The 26368-nt window shown below is 26.6% G+C and overlaps 1 protein-coding gene and 1 long non-coding RNA gene across 11 annotated transcripts; one reads left to right on the top strand and one right to left on the bottom strand.

The window, feature by feature from the left end:
- Nucleotides 1–439: 439 nt before the first annotated feature.
- On the top strand, nucleotides 440–1567 carry LOC149056062 (KRAB domain-containing protein 2-like). Its single transcript, XM_089227001.1, has 2 exons — nucleotides 440–847; nucleotides 1091–1567. The coding sequence occupies exons 1-2, from the start codon at nucleotides 440–442 to the stop codon at nucleotides 1565–1567; spliced, it is 885 nt and encodes a 294-aa protein (XP_089083127.1).
- A 3930-nt stretch (nucleotides 1568–5497) lies between these two features.
- Nucleotides 5498–25773, bottom strand: LOC149056061 (uncharacterized). 10 transcript variants are annotated; one of them, XR_016191687.1, is made up of 4 exons: nucleotides 25379–25773; nucleotides 8245–8330; nucleotides 6982–7127; nucleotides 5498–6377 (listed from the first exon to the last, which is right to left on the bottom strand). It is a non-coding gene; the product is annotated as an uncharacterized LOC149056061 (long non-coding RNA). The 10 variants fall into 10 exon arrangements; XR_016191686.1 differs by having other exon boundaries at nucleotides 5498–6380; nucleotides 25379–25772; XR_016191690.1 differs by lacking the exon at nucleotides 25379–25773 and adding an exon at nucleotides 9632–10396.
- Nucleotides 25774–26368: the final 595 nt, after the last annotated feature.

Below are 26368 nucleotides of genomic sequence, written 5' to 3'. Positions count from 1 at the left end.
CAAAGCACTAAATGAAATCAATGATGCGAAATTGAATCCAGGTAAAACTAAAACTCAAAACCAATATTATTTATGTCGTAAATATGATCTGATTGAAGTAGGAAATGTTAAACATATTATTTTAAAACCAAAAACTAAAACCGAAAATATTATTTATGTTGTACCATATGAAAACTATTTTGAAAAAATCGAAGAAAGTCATAAAGCGACTGGTCATGGTGGAAGGGATAAAGTTGAGCAGAGTTTAAAAAATAAATACAATATTCCTCGAATAGCAATCCAAATATTTATAAATTTGTGTACAACTTGTAACAAAAAAAAATCAAAACCTTGTAAAGGCGTCGTTATAAAACCAATATTATCGGCAGATTTTAATTCAAGAGGGCAAATTGACCTTATTGATTTCCAATCAACACCCGATGGAAATTTTAAATGGGTTATGAACTATCAGGATCACGCAACCAAATATTTATATCTTCGACCACTTACTTCAAAACGAGCCACCGAAGTTGCACACGAACTTTTAAAAATTTTTTTGGAACAAGGAGCACCTCAAATACTTCAATCTGATAATGGGCGAGAATTTACAGCGAAAATAATTGAAGAATTAGCAGAATTGTGGCCTGAGTGTAAAATAGTACACGGGCGGCCGCGGCACCCTCAGAGTCAGGGATCTGTAGAAAGATCAAATCAAGATGTTGAAAACATGTTACGAGCTTGGGTCGTAGACAATAAAAGTACCAAGTGGTCAATCGGAGTTTATTTTGTACAATGGCAAAAAAACATTTCACATCATCGAATTTTAGGTCGTTCGCCATATCGAGCCTTGTTTGGCACTGAACCGAAGGTAGGTCTTAGTTCTACAAACTTACCTGCCGAAATTATTCAAAAATTATCAAGTGAAGAAGATTTTGAAAATATTTTACAATATTGTGACATAAATAATATCTGCAGTGTTTGTGAAAAATCAGGTAGTGAACTCCAATGTACTATATGTAAAAGAAATATTCATTATGATAATTGCAGCTATTCTATAAATAATAGTAACGATATTGAAAATATTTGTCTGCTATGTAATAATGAAAAACAGATAAAAGTTAACCGCATTGAATCTTACAAACGACAAACTATAGCAGCTAAAAAAATGGCAGAAAATAGTGAAAAACTATTTAAAGAACTAGAGGTTGGTGATCAAATAGTATTAAGTGTTCCAAAAGTAGACCGAGGACCTCTCGATAGTCAAAATATAAATGGGTTAGTGATAGACATTCGGAACGGCGTTTACCAAATTGGCACAGAAGTTGGTATAATAAAAAATTGGTGTTCAAGAGAAGAACTTCAACTAGTGTCAAATAATGGTTTAGAAGACAGCAAAATACAAAAAGACAAATACGTGTCCATACGTGAAGCAGTAGCAAACTTATCAATTTTCAACGGTCAAGGTTTTGTTAAATGTCAATGTCAATCAGGAAAGCGGCAATGTCAAACCAATAGGTGCTTGTGTTTTAAGAAAAATCTTAAATGTTCCAGCAAATGCCACCAAATTACAACATGTGACAACAAGTAATAGGTAACAAAAACTTGTAATTATAATATAACTTTTTATTTATTTTTTATTATTTCATTTTTAAAACAATAGTAATAGTTGACATAATGACACAAAATTAAACATATTATTTCATATACGAGTATCTATACGTGTTTTTCATATTAATAAATAATACACAGCTTTTTTTATGTATAAAATAGCAATAAATAACTGATAGAAAATATATTTAAATTTTTAAAATAATACAAAATGTTCTTTTATTATTTGCCTGGCATGAAATAGGCATTTAGTCAAATGCCTAGTCACTTAATTAAATGACTAGGCATTTTACTAAATGTCTAGGCGGATAGTGAAATTGCATAAACATTAAATTCTTTGACTATATGCCTAGGCATTTAATAAAATGCCTGATTTGACTATATGCCTACGACATATATATAGAATATATTGATTATCCCAGATGACATATTTTAAATTATAAATATAAAATAAAATACTGATAATAGTATCGCGGATTGCTTCTTTTTTCACGCCTTTCATGTCAAAATTAATGTATATCAGCATACATGCTAATTGTGAATTAAAATTATAGATTTTTTGTTTAGAAATAATTTTAAAAAAATATAAAAACATATATAGGTATATATATATTATCATTCAGATTGCAATAGAATGATATTTTTAAAATTGTGATACAATTAGAGATATCTTATTCAAAAAATTCATGAGAAATAATATGTTATTGCTAATTTTATTAAAACATTTATTTAAGCTTAAAATGCTTAAAAAGTTACATTAACGATAAAATAACCCCCCGTTATTTAATGGCATTATAATTTTTAACATTTTGATAAAAGTACGTAATCCATTATTATTTTTCTACCATGGTTTTTTGTTCCTATATGTGGATATTTTTATTTGGGTCATTTTTGTGTCTCGAAAGTTTTTACCTTGGCTTTTCTTCTTTGTGTTCATTTTTTCATAGATTCATATACAGCGAAACCTCTAAATACCGGACACTCTCGGTCGCTTAAATGTCACCCGCTATTTGGAGGGGAAATACAGTGAGTACACATTTCACCATTCCCAAAATTCCGTCCGTTAAAGGAGGTTTCACTGTATATAGAATATGTTTTATATATTATAACATAATATTATTTACACATTTTAAAGCCTAAAAAGTAAAAATGTTATAACCCAATCTAAGTTTGTAAGAAAAGTAAGGTTTCGAGATTCATTGTAATTTATAACTATCTAATACAAATTCTCATGATTTACCTTGGAGGTCCCTATCTAGTAAATAAATTTAAGATAAAAATTATAACTTATACCTCATATTTATTTTAAATATGATTTTTGTTACTTATATAAGTAAATTGTAAATACATATAATAGGTACCTATAACGTATATTATTAAAGGCACAAGAGTGTTAAACTAGCTTATATTTAAAATGTTGAAATAAGTGTTTTGGGTTATTTTTAAATGTTTATATGTAATCAATTTTTTTTTTAATAGTATAATCTAATACTTGTTTTATTTCATGGCCATATTTTCATATTTAAAGTATAATAAATAGTAAACAAGAAAATTACTATTTATTATATTATGATTATTATTATACCTACGTTCTACATATATTTATCATTAATCGTGACTTTTTACTATCCAAAACTTTTGTTTTCTATAGAACGCCTGTGTTGCCTAAATAGGATATTGGTCTTTTTTGGAAAAAAATCTCCCAGATTAATGTATCTCAAACGGAAGCCAGTAGGATTAAGCAGTGCCGTTTAATAAAGTCAATATAATAGTTGTAGCCCGTATGGTTCCCCACCCTATTCGTATTTAGACAGCTTGTTCATTTATTATTATGTTTAAACGCATGTGTTCACCATAGCCTCCATGAGAGTTAGTTAGTATAAAAGTACTATCGCTGTATAGTATATGTACCTCGCTTTTCAACGTATTTTTTCTTATTTGGTTATTGTTTATTATTTGTCTACCAATTGAAGTCCTGAAATGCTGGTATTTTATTTAAATTGGCGATTAGTATAATATATAATAAAGTGATGTCTGCAGACAGCAGTGTTGTGAATATTTATATAAAAGGGTTGTTATTAATAATACAATAGGGATCATCAATTTAGTTTATCATGCAGTGTTCTTCAAAAATAATTTCTAATTAATCTATTAGATTTACGTATTGTATTATTTTAAACGTTATTTGGCTGGTTGGTACATTTGGACCAACCTACATTAGGAAACTAGTTTTTATCTGATTTAAAATTCAGTATATAACTTATACCTAGGTATATTATTATTTATCCAACTTTACACAGACAAGTGTTGCTGACGATTTACTAACTTCTTCTCCGCAATATTTCGATACACAAGTCAAAATGAATAGTCAAAAAAAAAAAAAATCCTTGTTATAAAATAAATATAGATTGTTTCAGCAAAAAAAAAAAAAATGATCCATAATTTTTAGTTTGCTATGACTGCTATGAGTGTTATGACATTAACATATTATTGTTTTTGTAACTAGCTTAATAGTTAATAACCTTAGCATTTGAAACTGCAACATAAATAGAAAAAAATTACATCAAAAATGTATTTATTATACTCATAAATAGTATAAGAATGGATAGACTATGGACTAAAGATAATAGATATAATAATTATCTTAGTCCGTGGGATAGGCTATACAACCTTAACAAACGGGTTTTATTTGAACAATTATTTAAGATTACAATACACCCATATATAATATACAACATGCCATAACAAACAACCTCCTAGGCCCTTGCGGAAGTTAGGACCGCCTTTCTCTCTTATACGTATAAGACCGCTACCCATCACTGCATTGCATATTATATTAACATTGCCTATCCATTCTTGAATGATTTATCATTATTTAACATAAAAGTAGCTGGTCAATATCATTTTTTTTTATTAAATCTATGTAGATCATATTTTTTCAAGTATCTAGAATATCGTACCATTTTATTTTCAATAATTAAAACAACTATAACGAATTTGTCACGTAGGTATGACATGTAAAATAATTTACATAAATGTTCATACGCTATTTAACAATAAAATATGAATAAAAATAATTTTTATTGTATTTACAATATGTACTAGTATATAATACGTAATTTTTTTAATATTAAATAAAATATAAAATATTGATAAATGTATTAATTAATTTAACTATTATTATGGTATTATTAGTATTAATTTAATTTTTACAATAGAATCTCAATAATTCGAAGCCCAAGAGATTTCACGTGGAATGATTTTCTCCGAGTTATCGAGAATTTCAACTTATCGAGATTCTACTATATATTATTTAAAATATAAGTAAACATATGGTGTTAGCCAATTTCAGCCTAATAATATTTAATGAATTTGTGTACTTTTGAAAAAAAAAAAAAAATATTACCTTCTATGAATAGCCATGCATTTAAACTGCAGAAGTGCAAAAAAGTAAAAAAAAAAAAATAATAATAATAATGCAGTAACAATAGAATAAAATGTTTCTTTTCATAAACTCGCAGATTTTCAAAATTGTAATCAATTACCTATATTAGCTGATTACATAACTGCAGTTATTAATAAATTATATAATATTGAATATTGAATAGTTACAAAAAATCATTAGGTACATTTTAAATAAAACACTTTAGAGTTTAAACTCAAAGAAATCATCATAATATAATATATATTTATAATAATTTTGATAGTAATTAGTAGTTAAAACAACTACTTAATAAATTGGATAAAGCATATTTAAAATTTGAGAAGGTACATGAGGCTAATTAATTTGAATTCTGACTAAATTATATATATTAACGATAAGCTAATATGAATTATTTCATCAAATGACATATAGATTTATCACTAGCTAATATCATATATATATAACAGTCTTACAAACTATACAGTATTCGATTTATTTTTGTTATATTTATGTTAATTTTTATATTCAAATTGTAAATCATAAAACTATACCGTACCTAATAGTGATGCACCGATAAGAAATACATATACAACGGTAACGTATAATATTTAATATTTGTATATTTATAAGCACTATACATGTTATGCGTAACGTCTGTATTATTATTATAAATTATAATTCATATTATTCTACTAAGTTTAACAAGCCGTTGACATTTTACTGGTTGATCAGTTGATAATATTGTGTAAGCTATATAATTTGTACAATATAACTACCGACATTATAAATAATGTTCAGTAGATTTGTTTTTAATATGCAATTTAAGTTTAGGAATTATATCATATATTACGTAAGTAGCTAGGTACATGTTTTAAATTCGATATAATATGTAATATTGTACAAAATATTTTCATACATAATTTTATTTTATTTAACTAAGTATAAATTTAACATATTAATAAGTTAAATTATTATTTTAATTAATTCATTAATTCGTAAAAACTGTTTATAGATTATTGCTAGAGTGAAAACATTTGGAAAATGAAAACTTAACAAACAATGTTAATAGGATAGTTTAAATATTTTGTCCATAAGTCATTAATTTCATTAAATAAACAATAACCTGCACATTTTACTACAATCGAACTATTTAATCTAAGATCTAGGTACATATTATGGTGGTTAGGCTATTTATTAAATATTATATTTATTAATTTGTTACATTATGCTTAGTTACTTATATTTGATGATGTTTCAAATTTGTCTGGCCAGGAGGTAGGTATATTTCGAAGTCATTCATAAATCTTTCGATGACACTAAATATCTGGCTCGCACATGTTTCCATCAGCCGCCTCTTGATTTTAGCCTACTAAACAAAACATTCCTAAACATAATTTTGTGTCAGACGTTTCACCAACACTGATGTCTGCATAGTGCATACCATAAGCATTTGAAAAAAAATATAAAATATGATACATAACATGTTAATACTAAAAAAGGTATAAATATATAATAATATACAATTGGCTTTATAATGAATAATTATAAAAAAAAGAAAAGTTAGTTAGGTATATAACATCTAAATAAAAATGTATAATTATTTATGAAATCGTAAAATTATTCCTAGTATGACTGTTAATTAATTTTACTAACATCTGTAAATCCTAAATAAAATAAAATTTGTTGTAAATTAATAAGAAAACTGTATACAGTGTGGACAGAGGACCGGCCGGATTATTTGATGACTCAAAATACTCCATTTTATAACAAACGTACAAGTACAACGAACAAATTTACGTTTAGAAGAACCAATTGTGTGTTCTTAATTTTAATATTATAATTAATTATCCAACTTAAAGGACGGTAAAAATGACGGTAAATACTATATTTTAATTTTTAATTGAGCTATGAAAATTAAAAAAATTAAGCAAAATTTCGTAAAAAACGAAATTGAAAATTTATATTCTTACCTTCAAGTTTGATGATACTCTCTCAATTCACTCTAATATTAAAACAATTAGAACACAAAATTGGTTTGGCTAAACTCAAATCTCATAAATTGTATGACTGTAAAACGGATTCAATAATACACGTGGACGCGGGTGTGACGTGTTCTCTTAAAAATAATATAGTTATTAGACATGTATTAAAAATATATTTTATAAACATATTATGTAATATTCTAAAGAAAAAAAAATGTTTTTAAGATATAAGTACATAGTTCAATCCCTTATAAGTTTATTATTATAAATATAAAATAAACGCTGGATCGTCATGTTATAATGTTATACACATAATAATTCAAGTTTGAGTACATTTTTCTATTAGATATTGTATAATAACTTTAAAAACTAAATTATTTAACAGATTACATGTATAAATCTAAACTTTTTCATTAATATCTAGCTAATATATACTGCTATGCCTTAATTAATATTTACAACATACATTTTATGAAATAGATTTACTTAAAAGATTTTCTTCATAAATTACTTTTATGTTTAATAGGTATTGGATTCTGCGTTAGGTTAGGTTTCGATGATTTGTGGGTAACTGAGGACATCATTACCTGACAGTATTAGACATATAAATTGTCACTCTAATCCTGCCCAAGTAAGACGTTAACAGATCCAAAGTAAATTCTGCAGGAAATACGGTAACTAAGCATAATATTAAAGTTATTAATATAAACAATCAAATATTAATTTATAACATCAAACTACAAAAATGAATAAACTATTACAAATTAAAATTACTTATAAAAAATAATTAAAAACAATTACAATGTTAAGTATGCATAAGTATGGGAATCGTCATTTAAAAATAAATTAAAAAAACATCAAAAAATAATTTTCAATACATTATAAAATATAGTTTTATACCTGTTAGAAGTTTGTTTAAAATAATTTATGATACCATTCTAAAAACACTTTAAAATCAATCTGTAGTAATAAAATATAAAAACTGATGAGAACAGCGAATAAGGAATTAAAATTAAACAGACTACATTAGCAATATGGTTTAAAATATTTTAATTTAAAATAAATAAAAATGTAGGTATATAACTTACAAATATAATAATTTATTTCAATAATTTATACGAGGATTGGATAAATTATATAACTATATTGAAAAATAAAAATTAAAAATTAATGTACCTAACATCACATAAGTAATTATTTATTATACTTCAAATAATATGATTTTTTACGGTGTATAATAAACCAACTAACCTGTGATGAATTGTAGTTGTAAAATATAAATCGTATAATATTCTGAGCAATTGTCGTCGTATTTTGTGTTCACCGAGGGATGCCTCCTACGAGTAAAAATGTATATTAAAATACGTAGTAATAATATTAACAAAAGTCATAAACCATCTAGCTACTTTACAGATATAATTTAAAATAAAAATTGTACACGAATAAAAATTATTACAGAAAGCAAAATAATGGTGAGCACAGTCTGCCCTAGATCGTCCGGCTATCTGTCCGACGTAGAACTGGCGCGCTGAGTACGTCGGCTCTTACATAAATATATTGGTTGCGCGCGCAAAGGTCGACGAGCGCTAACGGATGACCTAAGCTGTACCGAGATAACGCGCAAACATGATCTTTGGCCTTTTAGTTAGGGCAAACATTCTTATCTAATATGATAAAAACAATGTGAGGTTTCATCGACGTTTAAGTCAATATAACGAGAAACACATAATATGTGTGCATATTTTCGTTGGTAATAATATTTCAAATCATCTTTAATGTATGAGATTAAAAACGTACGACATGGGTCCAAACATTTTGTTACTTCATTTATAGGCGCTCTTTGTACATCGATTACCAGTTGATTTGTATAAACAAAATTGATGGAAAATATTTAAATAAAATTAATTTTAAAATCATTAAGTACATAGTATTAAAGTACACGTTTGTTTAGTAAAAATATATTGTTATTAATACAAATCAACATAATTTATTTTAATAACTAACCGTAGCTATATAATCATTTTTATTTCTTAAAATATATCTGAATCTTACATAAAAAATGTATATATTGCAATGCAATGAAATTTTTCTGGATACAAATAACTATAAATTATTTTATTTTTACTGATAATTCTTTATAAAAAAATATCTAAAACGTTTCAATTATGTCATAAAGTTAATAAAAAAATTCTGGTGCAAAGATGGATTAATGTAATATATTAAATGTTGAGAAATTAATTTGATATGAATTTACTGAGAATTTAATAACTAAACATAAATCTTCTGAGAAATATTTATCGAGTGCTTCAAATGTATAATTGAACAAGACACAAATATGGTACAATAATATATAATTTATGGTGAAATAAAAAGTTGAAATTAATTGTATTGATTTAAAAAAAGTAACTTAACTATATTAGTATAAAATCTGTTTTATTGGTATTATTTATATACTTATTCTAGAGCGCTACCTTATTGTTCAGCAGAATAATGAAAAACGTTTATAAGTATTTCAACATTTTAATGAATTGTTCTGTAAACTAGGTATATACATACAAGCACGGAATAAAATTAATTAATACATGCACGTGGAAAATACAGAATATTATAGTGTTGTAACAAATATTTAAAATCGAACTTGGATCCCGAGCAACTCATTAGTAACGTTGCCACTTGATGATATCCTTTGACCTTTAAGTTGAATATTTACGCAACAGGAAACACCATGGTGCGGGGCCGATACTGCCATGTATGAAACCGTTTCGACTCGTGAACCATTTAAATAACATTATAATTTTTATAAACGAAAACTGCATTATTATTTTTCGTCATGAATATTATAATAATGAAAAAACAAAAATCGTTTGATATACAATAGCAACAAACATGTATATTAGGTATACCTATAGGTATAAGTGTAATATTATAAACCATATACGAAATGATTAATTGTAAATAAATTCGGATTGAGTAAACGATACAATCATATACGTTGTATACGCTAGAAAAAAATTACAACAACGTGTAGTATATGTATATATATATATATATTATGAATTACATATATATATATATATATATATTACATTTTTTTACAACAATAAATTATTGTGCGGCAAACTCGTAATAATAACGTACACTTAAAAAAAAAACCGAATAAACGCACGTCGATAATATTTGACACAGAAAACCAAAACCAGAACGTGCGGTTGACAGACGCGAACTGAAAAAGGCGTGGCCGTCGTCAAAAGTGCCTTTGCATCGCGCAAACGGTTCAAATTTAATACGCATACATACATATAGCGTTGCGTATATCTACAAAAGCTTTACCCGTAATACTATATTATACACCACGCTCCCCGCCACAATATATTATATTATTATTATTATTATGTATTTTACTCATCGCATTTTCGTTACACACGTCTGGGAATGCGGTTTCAGCGTTATTTATTATTAATATTGTAATTTTTTTTAGCGGGCCTTCTAATCTTATCAACTGCTAACGGAGATAAGATGTGAGCTCTATATTATATTACTCTACACGACCACGATAGTATACAATATTCTGTTTTATACGGTTGACATTATTTTATTATTATAAATTATAATATAAATATATATAATATATACTTACGACCGATTTGCGGAAGTAATTGATAAAATGAGGAATCGTTATTATTATTATGATAGCCGTTTTATTTTATTTATTTGTTTTTAGCGTATAATATTATAAGGCAACTGGTTAATTTTTTTGTTACATTAATGTATGTATAGTTTCAGTATAATGAAGTATCAGAAATTTATTTTTCTTGTACGAAAAATATTTTATTTAAACAAACAATAAAAAAATGGAATTCATTAAAAGATTACCTATATTATTATGTACCAACTCACCAATAGTATCTACAATTCGACTTTTAGTTATAGTATATTAAAAAATATAATATTAGAAACTTTTTATTTATTTCAAAACACGTCAGTAGTCGCATGGATATTATTGAAAAAAATTGTTTGCATATAATCAATGTGTATATAAGGTCAAAGACCAAAGAAAAAATCCATCAAATCGCGTGTTAAATGAATTACGTGTGCTCATGGTTTTTACTTAAGGTTTTAGTGTTATATTATTTAAATAGGATTTAATTTTGTTCACTCACGAGCACTTTAACCTATATAGAAAAGTATTTTATAAGCTTGAGTACGATAATTATTAGTTTTTAAATAACTAATTAATCGTATAGGTATAAAAATATAAGAACTATATTATTATTATATTATTTAAAACTAGCAAATTTAAGTTAAAAGTTGGAATATTATGGTGAAAAAATATTCAGTTATTGAATTAAGTAACTATGATTTTACTTTATAAAATATAAATATATATGTGTGTATAATAGAATGTACGTCTTACACTCCGATTTAATGTATATTTAATAGATATTAATTGATTCATAAAATATGCCATTGGAAATTGACAACAACGTTAGAACTGAACAAACATTTGTAAATAAAGTAAAACAAGGTTATAGTTTTTTTTTTAATTTTTTAAAATAAACTATAATTTATTTCTTAAAAAAATATTTCTTTCGGTTAAAATCACATTTTACACAAATATTTAAAGCACCACTCTGTATACAATGTACATACTTTAATATTCGTTTTAATAATCTAAGAGTTAAAGCAATAATACATATTACTAGTTCAATTTGATTTGTAATTAGGCGCGTCCTTATCGTTTTGCATACTTCTTTCTAGTGTTATCTACGTCAATTATATACTGTATAAAGTGTCTCTCGAAGAGAAATTTCGATTACTACCATTTTTTCTTCAAATTTTAGAAAGTTTCATTACTTAATTTTGTTTGTTACTTAAGTATATTTAAAGATTATATATATATATATAATGTTTATATTTAGCATATAAAATTCGTACTTAAAGAAAATAACTGCCTACTAAGTACTTCAACAATTCTTGAAATTCCTATATATAGTAGGTACCTATTATAGTTTGTGTTATATACAATGCATAATAGGTTTTTGGCCTTTTTGGCCTTGTCAATATTATAATTGTTTTTAAATATGCACACAGCACAGCCTGTACCTAGGCGATTTGCCCTATACTTAAACATTCAATACTAAACACCAAATGTTAGAATATAACAGGTAGCTATAATATATACACAAAAATAATTATTAAATAGTGATATATAGTTGGTTGATAATTTATAATTATAATTTATAAAGTGGTTAAAACTGAATATTATATTATATACATAAACAAATTGAAATGTATTTATTTGTAATATTCAGTATTTTAGTTAAGTGTCGAACATTATTCATAGAAAATACATATAATAGGTGACAACCTATATCAAATATATCTACAAACGTGTTAAAATTTTGAAAGTACAAATTACATTTAATCAGCTTATAAGTATCAGCTGGTATGCCACATATACCTACAGTATATAATAATATGTATAGTGCAATCTTTATTTATTTCGTAGGTAATTAATTCCACTTGGTTAAGTAATCAGGTTTGGCTACGTTAAAATGCTATATCTATACTAATTTTTTTTTTTGTTATTCGTATAATATTTTCCATTTTAAGTTTGGCATTTTACGAATTCTTTCTCAGGCTTCTCATGTGCTTATACAGTTACAGCACATAATATTTTATAGTCAAGTATAAAAACTTTTGAACTACATGTCCTTTACCAGTTATAACGAATCTTATATTCGTAAAACGTTACAATTCAATTCACGAATATTTGTTGTTGAGTGCACAAATAATAATCTAAAATATATCAATTTTTTTAGGAGCATAGAAATGATAAATCAATGCTATAAAATTAATAATTGGAATTAAAAAAAATAATAATTAAATGTTAGTTTTGATAATTATGGATTATTATTATAATTAAAGCATATATATATATTCGTTGGTAAAAACTGAGAATGAAAGTACGTAATGTTTTTCGTATGTACCAGAGTTCACGCTTGTGTTTAATGTACCTATTTGTATTTCTATTGGATCATCGTTTTTTTTTAACTGATAAAATATTTTTCAACTAATGTAAAATCATCCAACGATGACGGCATATGATAAAGAAAAAAACCTGATAAATTGTGATCCAAATTAATGATTCTTTGTCAGGAAAAAAATAAATTCATATCGAAAATAGTTCACAATCGGTTGAAAACTATTACATAATAATATAATATAATATACTTTTATGATATTTAATATTATCATAGTGCTTTAAAACAATGTCGCTACGTATGCATTTATGCTTAATAACAGCTGTGAATAATCTAAACACAACCGATATATGTATAATGACTAATGACACGTGATGAACAATCTGAATTAACTAACATCTGACAGATATTTATTTTAAATTTTAATTGATATACAACCATATACTCGTAAAAAGGCAATAGCATTCTAGTCTACGGTGAACGCTGCCTGGCGCGTTACATTGGCGTGGGTCGTTCAGTCGTCAAGTCACAGAAGACTGTAAAATGAAACTAAGGGCTCACGTTCGTCCTTGCCCGATGCATCGTGCATATGCCTGAATGTATGTCTGATATTATACAAAATGTGTTTTAATAAAGTCCACATTGGGTGGGGTTGTATATGTTAGTCCGTTATGTAATAATAATATCTTCATTCTATGTGCAATGTATTATAAACGAATAGGTAACGTGTTTATCGTATTTTTCGTAGTTATATATCTAATTAAATCGTCAGACGTTCGCCACATTACGAATTTATATCGTCGGTATAAAAAAAATAATTTTATTCGTTTATAATTATTTTTAAATGTTCTATTAATATTTATGTTTAAAAAATAATCAAATATTAAAAAAGTAATTAGATACTGCTATATAAAAAAAATTACATTAATAACAATAATTACATCAAATACTGAAATATCTACGTGGCTATGTGTGATATAATATTTAAATTATCAGTTTTATAAACAATAATATATCATAAGTTAACTTTAAGTTTGAAAATGCACAAAAATCATACATGATAGGTGCCCAATCTTAAACCATAATGACGGATGGCCAACGAGTACAATTTATAAAATTGTTGTAAATTTTTTCAACGGTTTTTGGTTCTAGTGTCCAATACTTCTACGTATATAAATTATAAGTTATGTGTATATATTTATATTTATGTAGTAGATAGTACTTTAGTAGGTATACCTACTCAGATACCTACTGTCAGATAAATAAAATATTGTTTCTAACAGTGAAATAAACCCTTACTAAAATTACAATTTATTGTTTAGTAGTTGTTATTTAAAAATATACACAAAAACGATCGTAAAAAACTACTAGGTACATCAATTGTAAATTGAAGATAACTAAATTGCCTTCAATATTGCTGTAGTATCTACATGCAGTCCCTGTTATATGTTGTCAACCATTTTAATAGGACCGTTTATTCCAACTATGAATGTTGATGACCCTGATTTCGACCCCTATAAATATACTTGTCGAAACTAATTTGATATTTTTATATGGGCAATCTGCAGTGACTTCCTTTAAACAGACAATTGTTGGAATGGAATATCAAGAAGAAATATAAAAATTAAAAACCTTTATTCGAGCTTATTATGTTTCTAAAAATCTTAACGTCGATTAATTAAAGCAGTTTGAGTAGTAGCACATCATGTATAATAAATATATATACAGATACTGATAATAATACGCGTATTATGAAGTCGCATACAACAATGTTAAAAAAAAATAAGTGGTATCGTATTTAAGACTTGGTATTTATTAATTCAATTAATTTTGTAGCCATTTATCCAAGAATTAATTCAGTAATAAAATATTAAGTAAAACAGTAAATATATTCCTAATAATTGTGCACTACTATACAAAAAAAAAATCTAGCTGATAATACTCAGTATATATAATTATATAATATAGGTACTATATTAAAGTGATTCTCGGCATTGGTTTATAATATGAAAATAATATCGATGGCTATTTAGATTATGTTATACAAACAATAACGTATATTTTAATAAATAGTTTACGGTTTTTTTTTTCATTTGACACAGTAATTTTATACAAATTTATTCTCGGAAAAAATTGAAATTACCCGTTTATATCCAAATTATATGCGATCAAAAACGATCGAAAAATTTCCAGTCGCACGGGAAAATAATATACAGAATACCTTTATAAATTCCAGATGGTCGTATTTTCAAATAACGTCGATAACTATATACAAAGCGGATTAATTTCACCCGATTCGTGTCAACCGTTCAGCACCGTGATGATTCGGTTCGATTTTTTAGCGAATATTTACCTGCGAAATCGGACCGATTTTTACTTGCAGAGAAAGCGACGAACAACAACAAATACATGCGACATTCGGGAATGTTGAATAATATTTTCGCTATTAATACGATGCCAAGACAAACCTTCGCCCCCGCCTATGTCACAATAATAGATGACGGCACTCGGTGGCAATTATAGTATTCTATTAATACACAGCGTTTGAACGCTGTGCGCCCGCAATCCAAATGTTTTTCGAATTGAAATTAAATGTGATGAAAAAAAAAATCGAATTACTAAAATAAATCGCTCTTGTAGTGTTAGGGGTGTTCGTGGTTGAACTTTCACCTTTTATTGCATATAATTTAAGCGTACTTATTGTTGCAATTTTTAAACCACCTGATAGCTCATACATCATTGTTGAATCATGGGTTAAAAAAATAAAATAGGAACTCAAATACAATAGTATCTATCTCATATTACACTTGTCGTTAATGAAATTCTGTCCATGGCGGGAAAATGCTAAACCGACAACGATATAATACTGTATTGTTGTTTTTTTCTGACAAAACAGGTCAAAGATCGCAAACGGTCGATATTCTCTGTGAACACCGATGGTTGTAAGGAAAATTACTACCATTTAGATTGTTTTTTTTTACCTATGCACTATATCTATATGACTATATACATAAAATTGTATACCTATATTCAAAGTAGACACGTATATATGATAGGAATATAGAATAAATATCATAAAAATATATACTTGTACAAATGTACATAATAATATAATATACATATATTACATGGTGACCGATCGGTGACATTGTGTCATTTCCGTCGTCCCTGCAGGTCGCCGTGAAATGTGTATACCTACTGTATAGTGTGTGTGATAAAACCATGAAGAATAAAGATATCTTTATTCTTCATGGATAAAACATGGAAAATATTTGAACATTTTTCGAGTACACTGCCCGATGTCGAATCAGTGTTGAATCCAGGTATACTTCAGGGGGGGGGGGGCAAATGCCCCCCTGAAATTTCTTTCGCCCTCCCTGACATATACAACTTTCTGACTTTCAACAAAATGTAGGTACCTATTTATTAAATGCACAATACTAATTTAAAAATAAATAATTAATAGGTTTCTAATTTATTTTGTAATTTTTTCAATATTTATAATTTCTGAATTGTAATAAATTATAATGATACAATTTATAATATGTGACGACCTTAGATTGATTTAAAAATTTAAAAATTAATAATATGTTTTATAACTTTTTAAATGTTTATAATTTCTGAATTGCAATAAATAATAATAATAGGTAATACGATTAATAATGTGTGACAACCTTAGATTGATTTAAAAATTAAAAATTCGTTTTGTAGTTTTATAGAAATTTGAAATGTCTAAATTATAAATTGTAATAAGAATAACTACCTATTAATACCAATGGTATATAATTCATAATACTAAAATTACATATCACCATTCACCAATGAAACAAAAAGTGAGCCCCCCCCCAGAAAAATTTTCTGGATTCAACACTGTGTCGAATACAGTAATATACAGTACTACAGTCGGATACGCGATTAATACAATTTTACAATACAATAATACATTCAGCAAACAGTGTGTGTGGTGAGAGACGGTGGGTGACATTTTCCCAAGGCGGAGTCTGAAATCGTGGACCTGGTTCGAAGGGTTGCGAATGGCTTTCGTTCGAGATTGCGCGTTCGAGAAAAATATTCTACTGTAGAATAATATACCACCAATGGGAAATCTGATCATGCGCCGGAAAACGGCGTGGAGTGACGTTTGTGCGATATTTGTTGCATTCATATCGCACATTGCATATATTATAATATAACACTATAATAGTCTTATGTAGATCGTAGTAACAAACCTGATTTAATCATACAGTCTCATATAAATACATATAAATGAACATGCATACACAGTACACGTATACATGGGGACTTAATTAAAAATTAATAATCTTCATTTTCCTGTTATCTGCTAATGTGAAAAAAACATTAACCAAACACTTTTTATACTTGTAATTTATTTCCATACCTAATAAACAAATTATACCAGTAAAATGTATACATATATATAATATGATCATATGATTATCTATAAGTTATCATTTGTATTTAATGAAATATTGAAATAATTATTTTTAATGGTCCTCGTCATAGAATAAATAATATATATATAATCTATGTGAGTAGGTGCATAGTACGCGTATCAAACTACCTTTACACAAAGAGAAACAGACGAATTGAATCTGACCATCTTGGTTACCTAAAATAAACGTTTGTAATTGTTAGGATTGCATACGGTATTTCAGTTATCACTGGCATTAAGCCAAATGGCAGTTTTATACAATGTCTAAATTACACCAAATGTAATAAAATATACTGATATTTTTAGTATACGTCAGTTTATTACGTATAGTTATTGAGTAAAATGCAATACAATATTTAGGGATTTATGTTTTCCTGTTAATCCAATAGAAGAATAAAATAAACTTTACATAGACGTTTCAACTGTAATGAATAATAATTTCAAAAATATATAGATTAACATATAAAACCAAGAAATGCTGTAATTTATTGATTTTGCCGTTAACATTAAAAGAATGTCGTCGTTTGAAATTTGCTATTTGCAAATTAGTATCTGTCTTTTACAAATGTCCATCATATAGCAAATTTGCGTATAGCCGAATTGATTTTGTCTTTTGTGTTGTCAACTTTTATATCAGATTGAATTGACTTATTATCAAACTCAAAAGAAAGAATATAATCATTATAATCTGTATTTATATTTCAGTATTTAATGATTTTTAATTTTTGACTGAGTTTAAGCATTTTGAACTTTAATATCGTATAATATAATATCCAAAAAATTCTTAAAATAACGATATAGAGATTTTAAAGCTTAACAAAAGTTTAAACTAGATAATGCTCTTACCTTTAGTTTTATAATGGCTAAATTCGCTATAATATTAAAACATATAAAAATAATAACACAAGTTGATGCTACCCCAGATAAGCCTAACGAGTTACCGCGTACAATTTGGGTCGGCTTAGTAATGTAAGGCTAAACAATTTTGAATACCCCGAACTCTGAATAGTGTGAACAATGAAACATGAATAAAAATAAATAATAAATATTATGTCTTAATTAAAAATAGGACGTTAATTTTTTTTAGGGCTGGTTAAAATCCTAAAACACGGTGTACCGATACTTTTGCCTATCCGGTGCTATTTAACGTAGGAATTACGGCCTCTTAGTACACTAAACACTATATACCTATTTAATAATGATCGGTTGAATAGTTTTATCGCTCGTTCATTATTACTACTTGTACAAGAATTTCGTTCTTTGGGCTTCATAATAATTAATAATATTTTATACCTATTATTATTATATAAATATAAAAAAAAATGTAATTGTTTAATATATAATATAATGATTGTCAAATGGACAAAATATATGTGTCCATTTGACTATAAAATAGTGAATATATCCAATAATTCCAAAAAAAATCCTAGATAAGTATAAATAATTTTTCATACTAACAATTTTCTTCAAATATTAATATTTATTATTTAAATTTAAAAATTATTAGATGGTTAATTTGTTACATAAATATTTTATATTATATAAATGACATATAATAATATATTAAATAATATATTCTATGTACAATAGTAAAGTATAGTAGACATAATATAACATTAATATCTACACATTAAAATTCAAATAAAAGTAAATTCAAATGTATTTTATGTGAATACATATTATATTAATACATAAATATTTACATATTATTTTATATCTATACGCACATTATACCTACTACTCAATACTAGTCGTATTATTATTTATCTTATATTTTTTATTTATTGTTTCATTATTTGAATATTCTGTTAAAATCAAAGTCCTTCTTTACTCTTAACGCTTAAAAATTAAACATAAGTACATTACATGAATCTAACTTAATTTTAAACCAAATGTTCTGGAATTGATAATGAATCATATTACCATCGCTAATGATATATCTAAAATATATATCGACTGAAATATCAAACACATTTAGCCATTACGACATAGATAAGGTACATTTTAAATATATTTATAATAGACAACAGAGGATTAGTTTTGAAAATATCAGTAAAATGAAACGAAGAAGATAATTTTAATTAATACTAAATTGATAGTGAAAATTTAATAACTTTTTATGATTTTAATAATTTATTTTGTAATTATTAGTTTTAACGATAGGTACCTATATATTTTTGTACCAGTATTTTGATTTACATTCCAACTAAAATTACTATCAATAAATTTAAAACGCTAAATGATGTAGACACCTTAACAATATTTTTTGAACTCAGTTACGTTCGATTTTTTTTTACATGGAAAATAGATAAATGATAAATATTCCATTTTTTTTTTAAATCTATATTTTATGCATAATACACCAATTATAATATTTAATATGATATAATTATTATAAAAAATATTATACCAACGTATTTAATTTTTTTCATTCTTATTTCAAAACCAACTAAATTTATTAGAAATAATTCCTTACGAAAAGTTTAGTTGTTTAAAAGTAGCATAATATATTATATTAGATACCTATAATTTGTACTAAAACTTTAATTTTTTAAATTACTTTAAATTATATTTATATCTACTTTACCATAAATTTGGTTTTTATTTTGAAATATAGGTACTAGTATAACGGCATGAACCTTACATATTTTTATGTTACTGAGATAAAGCGTCGTATATTGATGTTAAAAGTGATAAATCACTTGCAATGGTATGTTATACATCTACACACACGGTGTATAACAAGAAATATGTCGTTTACTTTGTAATGATATTAAAATGAATTATGAATTCGTCAATAATGTTTTCAAAATGTACCTACTGAATTAATATTTGATTACTCTTATGACCGTTTATATAAATGAATTCATTTAGATTCAGTGTAACCGTCAGACTATTTTACACATATTTGCATAAATGTGTACATAGTGTTTTTAAATTTCAAAAACAATACTATCCATTATGAGAGCCGAGAGGTCAACATTTTCGTCAATTCGAATCATTATTATACATCAGGGGTCTCCAAACTACATTTTGAGGTCTACATGCGGCCGGCGAACAAGTTTTCACTGATCCCCTATGGGACAGTAATTAATTTAAAAATATGTGTAATATTCAAAATCATTATCGCTCAAACATGACAATATTATCACCTGTATCATAATTATAAAAATAAATATATTTAGTATATTATAAGAACTATTTTTTTAAATATTCATAAATATATAAATATTTCTATAAAATCAAAAATTGTATGTGTTTATGTACTTTTGGCACACTGAAAGATTTTGATATTTTATATGGCTCTTGAATAAAAAAATTTGGAGACCCCTGTTATATATAATCGATGAAATAAAAATATATATTATACGTACAGACCACCATACTTACAAACTTTTTGCGATAACACTATTATTGGTTCAGGTCAAAAAATTCGACCCCAAATGATAAAAATGGTACAAACTCCGAATTTCTCTTAGAATTTTATCTATATTAAACGTACAATAACAGATATCCCGTGGAGGGCAGATGAAAAAAAAATTAATTGATGGATAAAGTATATTATATTATATACGTTATAACGAGGAAAATAAAATATGGACCATATCGTCTATCGGATAACGATTGTACCTATATGGCTATAATATACTTAATAGTATTTTTATTTTAAATGGTTTGTATATTGTACGCATATAATATTATAATATGACCATGGGTTATGGGTTGTATAAAATTACTTTAAAAAAAAACACACACATTTATTATAAAGCCGTATTCATATTTCTTAAAGACTAATTTATTTTAATATATTATAGTAACAGTTTTAGTTTCAAATATATAGTTTTATAATCATAAGCATGTAAAAAAATTAAAAATAAATACTTTTAAATATTTCAAAATGATTACATTTTGTTCATTTGTCCATTACAAGTTATTTTATTAAATAAATTATTAAACATAAATGTAAAAAAAATTATTATATTTTCAAGCGTTTTTAAAAAAAATTGTAATTTAAAGGAAAAAAAATCAAATGATCTAAAGGTTATTGCTTTTGATATTTAAGCTATACGCATATTTCATAATATTATGGAAATTTCAAAGTGTATAGAAAATGATAATTTAAGTATTATTGGAATTCTTTTCTTATACTGTTTTCACAGTTAATATTTTTGAACTTCAAAACGACATAAGTGTAATAGCTTAATCGAAAATTGTTACCTAACTATTATCTTCATATATTATACATGAGTAGGCAATAGGCAAGTAGGCAGTACCTACAATACCTACATATTAATTTGTATTGAAACGTTCATTTATATTTAATGTAGTTTTATGGCGAACTTATAACTTACCTATTTTTAATTTCAGTCTTAAAAACTTGTGAGCAACTTTTTGAAATTTAAAAGTCTAGATAAATGTTTTTGAAAATTAAAGTTTGTATGGTTATTAATTTTTTAATTGAATGTTACAAGTAAAAACATAAAGTTAATTTTTTTAAAACCGGGTGTTCATAAATATTTCTATTTTTCATAATAGTATTAGCTCTTCCCAATTATTTTTAAAAGTATTGAAGTTTTTTTATGTTTAAGCCTTCTAAATTATACAAACTAGATTCAATTCAATTTTATAGGGTGGTCATTGAGGGTCAATAGTTTACTGTCAAAAAATACGATTGTAGACTCACAAAATGAAAATAATAAAAGCACACATTATTATTTTAAAACCAATACATTCATCATCGCTTCACTTCCCTCCGAATCAAAAAATATTTTAGCGATATTACATATAAATACCTGTATAGCATATTACTATTTGTCTATTTAAACTTCGTACAAATACAAAAAATAATTTCATAAATAGGCATTTATATTATTATTTTTCACACTTACACAAAAATTAAATGATAAATGTCCTTTTAAAATTAAACAAGTAAGAGCACCTACCTACCCTTATATTGAGACATTTTGTAAAACACTACATAAATAAATAAATATAATTTTTAAGTTCAAAATACATTTTAACAAAAAATAAATTTTTTACCTTTTATTTACATTATTACTCAATGGCATTTCGAAAATACTACCTAGATTTTTAAATCAATAATTATCGTATTACTTAGCACTAACTTTATGTTACATTAAAAAAGAACAAAATGTTCAATTCAATTATTGCTGTACAATGTTACATTATGTACATAATATGTACGTGGGGGGGGGGCGAACACTGGAGGGGGGGGTCAGGGGTGTCGACTGACACCCCTCAGAGAATTGGTGGGTGACTGGGTGAGTATGACTGGTTCTGGGTGATTTCGGATGTTATTTTGATAAATATTTGTTTAATTTATTATTAATTGTATAAAAAGTATAAACTCAGATTTTACTTGTGGGGTGGGTGGGTACCGCGAGATATATATTTTCGACACCCTTGTGAAAAATCTACTGTGCGCCACTGGCACTACATATACAAAAACAACAGCTTTGAATAAAATTAGATATTGTTTTTTTTTCATTTTAATATTTATACTGATATTTGAAAATTTTCATTTAATTTCGTATAATTCATAAATGTATGATACGACACATGTTTGTGTTATCCCTCAAACGAATAGAAAGGAAGTTGTAAGTAGGTATGAATAGTAGGTATCAGGTATGTATGATGTGCATTTATTTTGTGTTTGTATTTTTATTTATACTAAACATATGTGAGTTAAGCAAACAGTACAAGTAGGTAAATCAGGTACAGGGAAAAACCTCAAAAATAATGTTCATCAGACGTTCAAACCACGCCCAGACGAGGGTGTGACACAGAGTAGCTTGGTCGATACAATTATTATAACAATTTGACATGCAATACGCAACTCTCCAAAATTATTAAAAATCATTATTTCACTTTATCATAGTATCATACTATAATACTATTATCGTAAAATATTTCGTATACGCATCCCTGAAATACAATATACAATACATTTCTGGAAAAAAAAATTACTAGCTATTTAAATAATAGTATATGTATATTAAGTAGTGTCGTAGGGAATGTTCAAAAACAAATATCTACTCGTGTTTTTCTAATATATTTCACAAAAATATTAAACATTCCAGAGTACCTAACACGTTTTGATTTGGTAGGTATACGTAAATTTAAAATTTTAACATTAATACTTATTAATTACTATAAAATTATAGGTAACGAACCTCGGTATTCACGCACAAAATAACGATTTCTACACAAATAATATTTATTATTTTGTTATAATCAATTAAAAATATATTAAATTTAGACATTTAAAACATTCTACTATATAACTTAAAATATTATTTTCTTCTAGAATATAAATTTAATTCTTTACATGCATATTAATCAATGTACCGTGTATTATCTTGACTAAAATACAAAAAGATTGAACGCCATAATTGAGTTAAAACATTTATGCTAGATTAATTAACCACGTGGAATGTGGAAATGTTAAATTAAATTTACATTCATTAAAAAATTTAACAATACTGTAGGTATACTGAAAAATGGATACATATTATATTATATACGATGATGAACAAATTTAATAGGTACCTAATTAACACCAATTACGTAATCGTCACATAATTCATAATAATAATAATATATATCATCGGCCTATGAAGGAAAAACCAATACTATCCAACAAATATTGTTCGGAGATAATGATATTATGACGTATATACCTGATGTAAATAGTCACACATGAAACACGTATCCAATAAAGTTTAAAAAACTATTCTTTTGTATATAGCACGGTATATCGTTGACTACTCATGATCATGAATGTATATTGTATATAAATTGTAAATATCAATAGTAAGTACGTATCTATGATTTTTTTCTCTAGTTGCGGAATCTAAATTCTATTACACTATCAGAATTTTTTTAAATACTCCTATGTTAAAAACCTACCAATTTTATAATAATTCGATAATGTTTTCTGTTCTCATAAAAGTGGCTGCAGACTGCAGTATAGGTAAATACCCGAGTGTTATTTCAATCATTTTTATATTATTTCGGTATACTCTGCAACAGTGCAAAACAACGGCCTATTGGCTATTTTTAAAACAGCCAAGGAAAATTATAAAACTATACTACAGATTTACAGTGTAGTGCATAATTATATAATATTATCGTTTGTCACGTCATGCTGAAAACAAATCTTGAGATTATAATTCATAATAATTCCGTACTTTGGGTGGTAAACGCGCGCGAGCGATCTCGTTATCTATAAAGGTATACATATTAAAATATATTTACCGCTAAATTAATGTAATATGTTAGTTGAAGTACATTTGTTTTTTTTCTTTTGAACTTGGACCTCGGCGTACAGTTTCACGAGAAGCTTATCTACGGGACCACGTGCGCATTCCCGCAAGTCATGGTAGGTAATTAATAGGAATATATAAATAATATAATTGCTAAAAACCAGTACCGGTACACCCTAACCGAATATTATACTATTTTTTCGTAAATTTTATACCAGGTAGCATAAAAAATTGATGGCCTAATATTGTGATTCACTAAAATGTAATCAAATAATCATGGGCAACTAAACCATGTTTATGGACCTATTAGCTCATTGTTGATTCATTGATGCTAAGTGATTGTTTGTGCAGCACGACATTATACGTGTGTAAAGGTATGAAAAAAAACAACAAAAATTTGGTATAAGTGAGTATGTTTTGTATTTTATTTTTGTCTCCTGTCCATATATTTTATAGTGCCGATGCCCTGTCGGCTAAGGTTTGATCATTGCCTATGATCATAAATATAACACACGAGCACACAAATATAAATTGCCTTACACTCTTCATCAAAGATGTGTTACACACACTACTGTATTGTAATAATAATACTACTAATAATAATAATATTAACTATGTATAATAAATAACATTTTACACTTTGACGAAACATTATTGCTTACCTGCAGCACCGGCCGTCGACGAAGCTGCTGCACCTCGGCCTCCACGATTCGAAATAATGCATCGTTTGGGTCTCGGGTTGCGCTGCGCCGCCTCTGTCTCTGTGCCCGTTATCTTCGCGGCGGTGTCGAAACATGCTTCGCCGTCGTCATGTATAAGAATATGTAAAATGGATATATAATAATATACTAATTTATTATTATTTCCGAATTTCGTCGTATTGCATCGATGCATCATCGTACACTTCGTACGACATTGTACCGTCGAGCGCACGTAAAATATAAGTTTTAACGCCGTGCTCAATATAATATTATAGTGTATATTATAATGGTTGTATAGGGGTTATCAAAACGGCGTCGCACGCACGTCAGCTACTTTAGCGTGTGTTGCGCGCAAAGCACAGATGTTTGTTCCCCCTCGTCGAGCAGCCAACGCCGCCGCCGATGTAAGGTCGTAGGTAGTAGGTACGGTACGCCGCGGTTGTCACAGCATATGAATAATAATAATAATAATAATAATATTACGCATGTGTTTATCGAATGTCGGTTGAAATGGTTTCGGTTGGAGGCAAAGACCGCAACAAGCACGCCTGATGCACATATAATAGTTGTACAACCATACGAATACATTGTATATATGAATTTATACGACGTTATTATACTTTACACACGTTTTGGAAATTCGAAGTCTGGAGTTGGTAGGTGCATAACTACCGTACACTCACGGAACCAGATTTTTTTCTGCTTTGGTGAGAGGGGAAGGCAACATTTTACAACTATCTGAATCAAATTCTTAAATTATATACCCTCAACAAATATGGGTACATCAGAAAAATTGTATTATTATAATATTGACTTACTTTAACAAAGGTATTATTGCTTATGTATATATTATATAGATGAGCTGCTCAGCTAATTAATTTTGTTTTTAAATTATTATAATTAATTGTTTTAAATCTTGTATAATAATTGGTAAATAAAAAAGTCGGTTGA

The sequence above is a fragment of the Diuraphis noxia genome, unplaced genomic scaffold (assembly GCF_037042655.1).
Source record: "Diuraphis noxia isolate RWA-SAM2 unplaced genomic scaffold, SU_Dnox_SAM2 contig0004, whole genome shotgun sequence".
Lineage (NCBI taxonomy): Eukaryota > Metazoa > Arthropoda > Insecta > Hemiptera > Aphididae > Diuraphis > Diuraphis noxia.
This window is presented reverse-complemented; position numbering and strand designations above follow the sequence as displayed.

Excerpts from the sequence above, each read along its gene's own strand:
- LOC149056062 (XM_089227001.1), top strand. The coding sequence starts at position 440 with ATGAACTATCAGGATCACGCAACCAAATATTTATATCTTCGACCACTT. Across the intron at positions 848-1,090 it reads TGTTTGGCACTGAACCGAAG|ATAAAAGTTAACCGCATTGA; the intron begins GTAGGTCTTAGT and ends AATGAAAAACAG.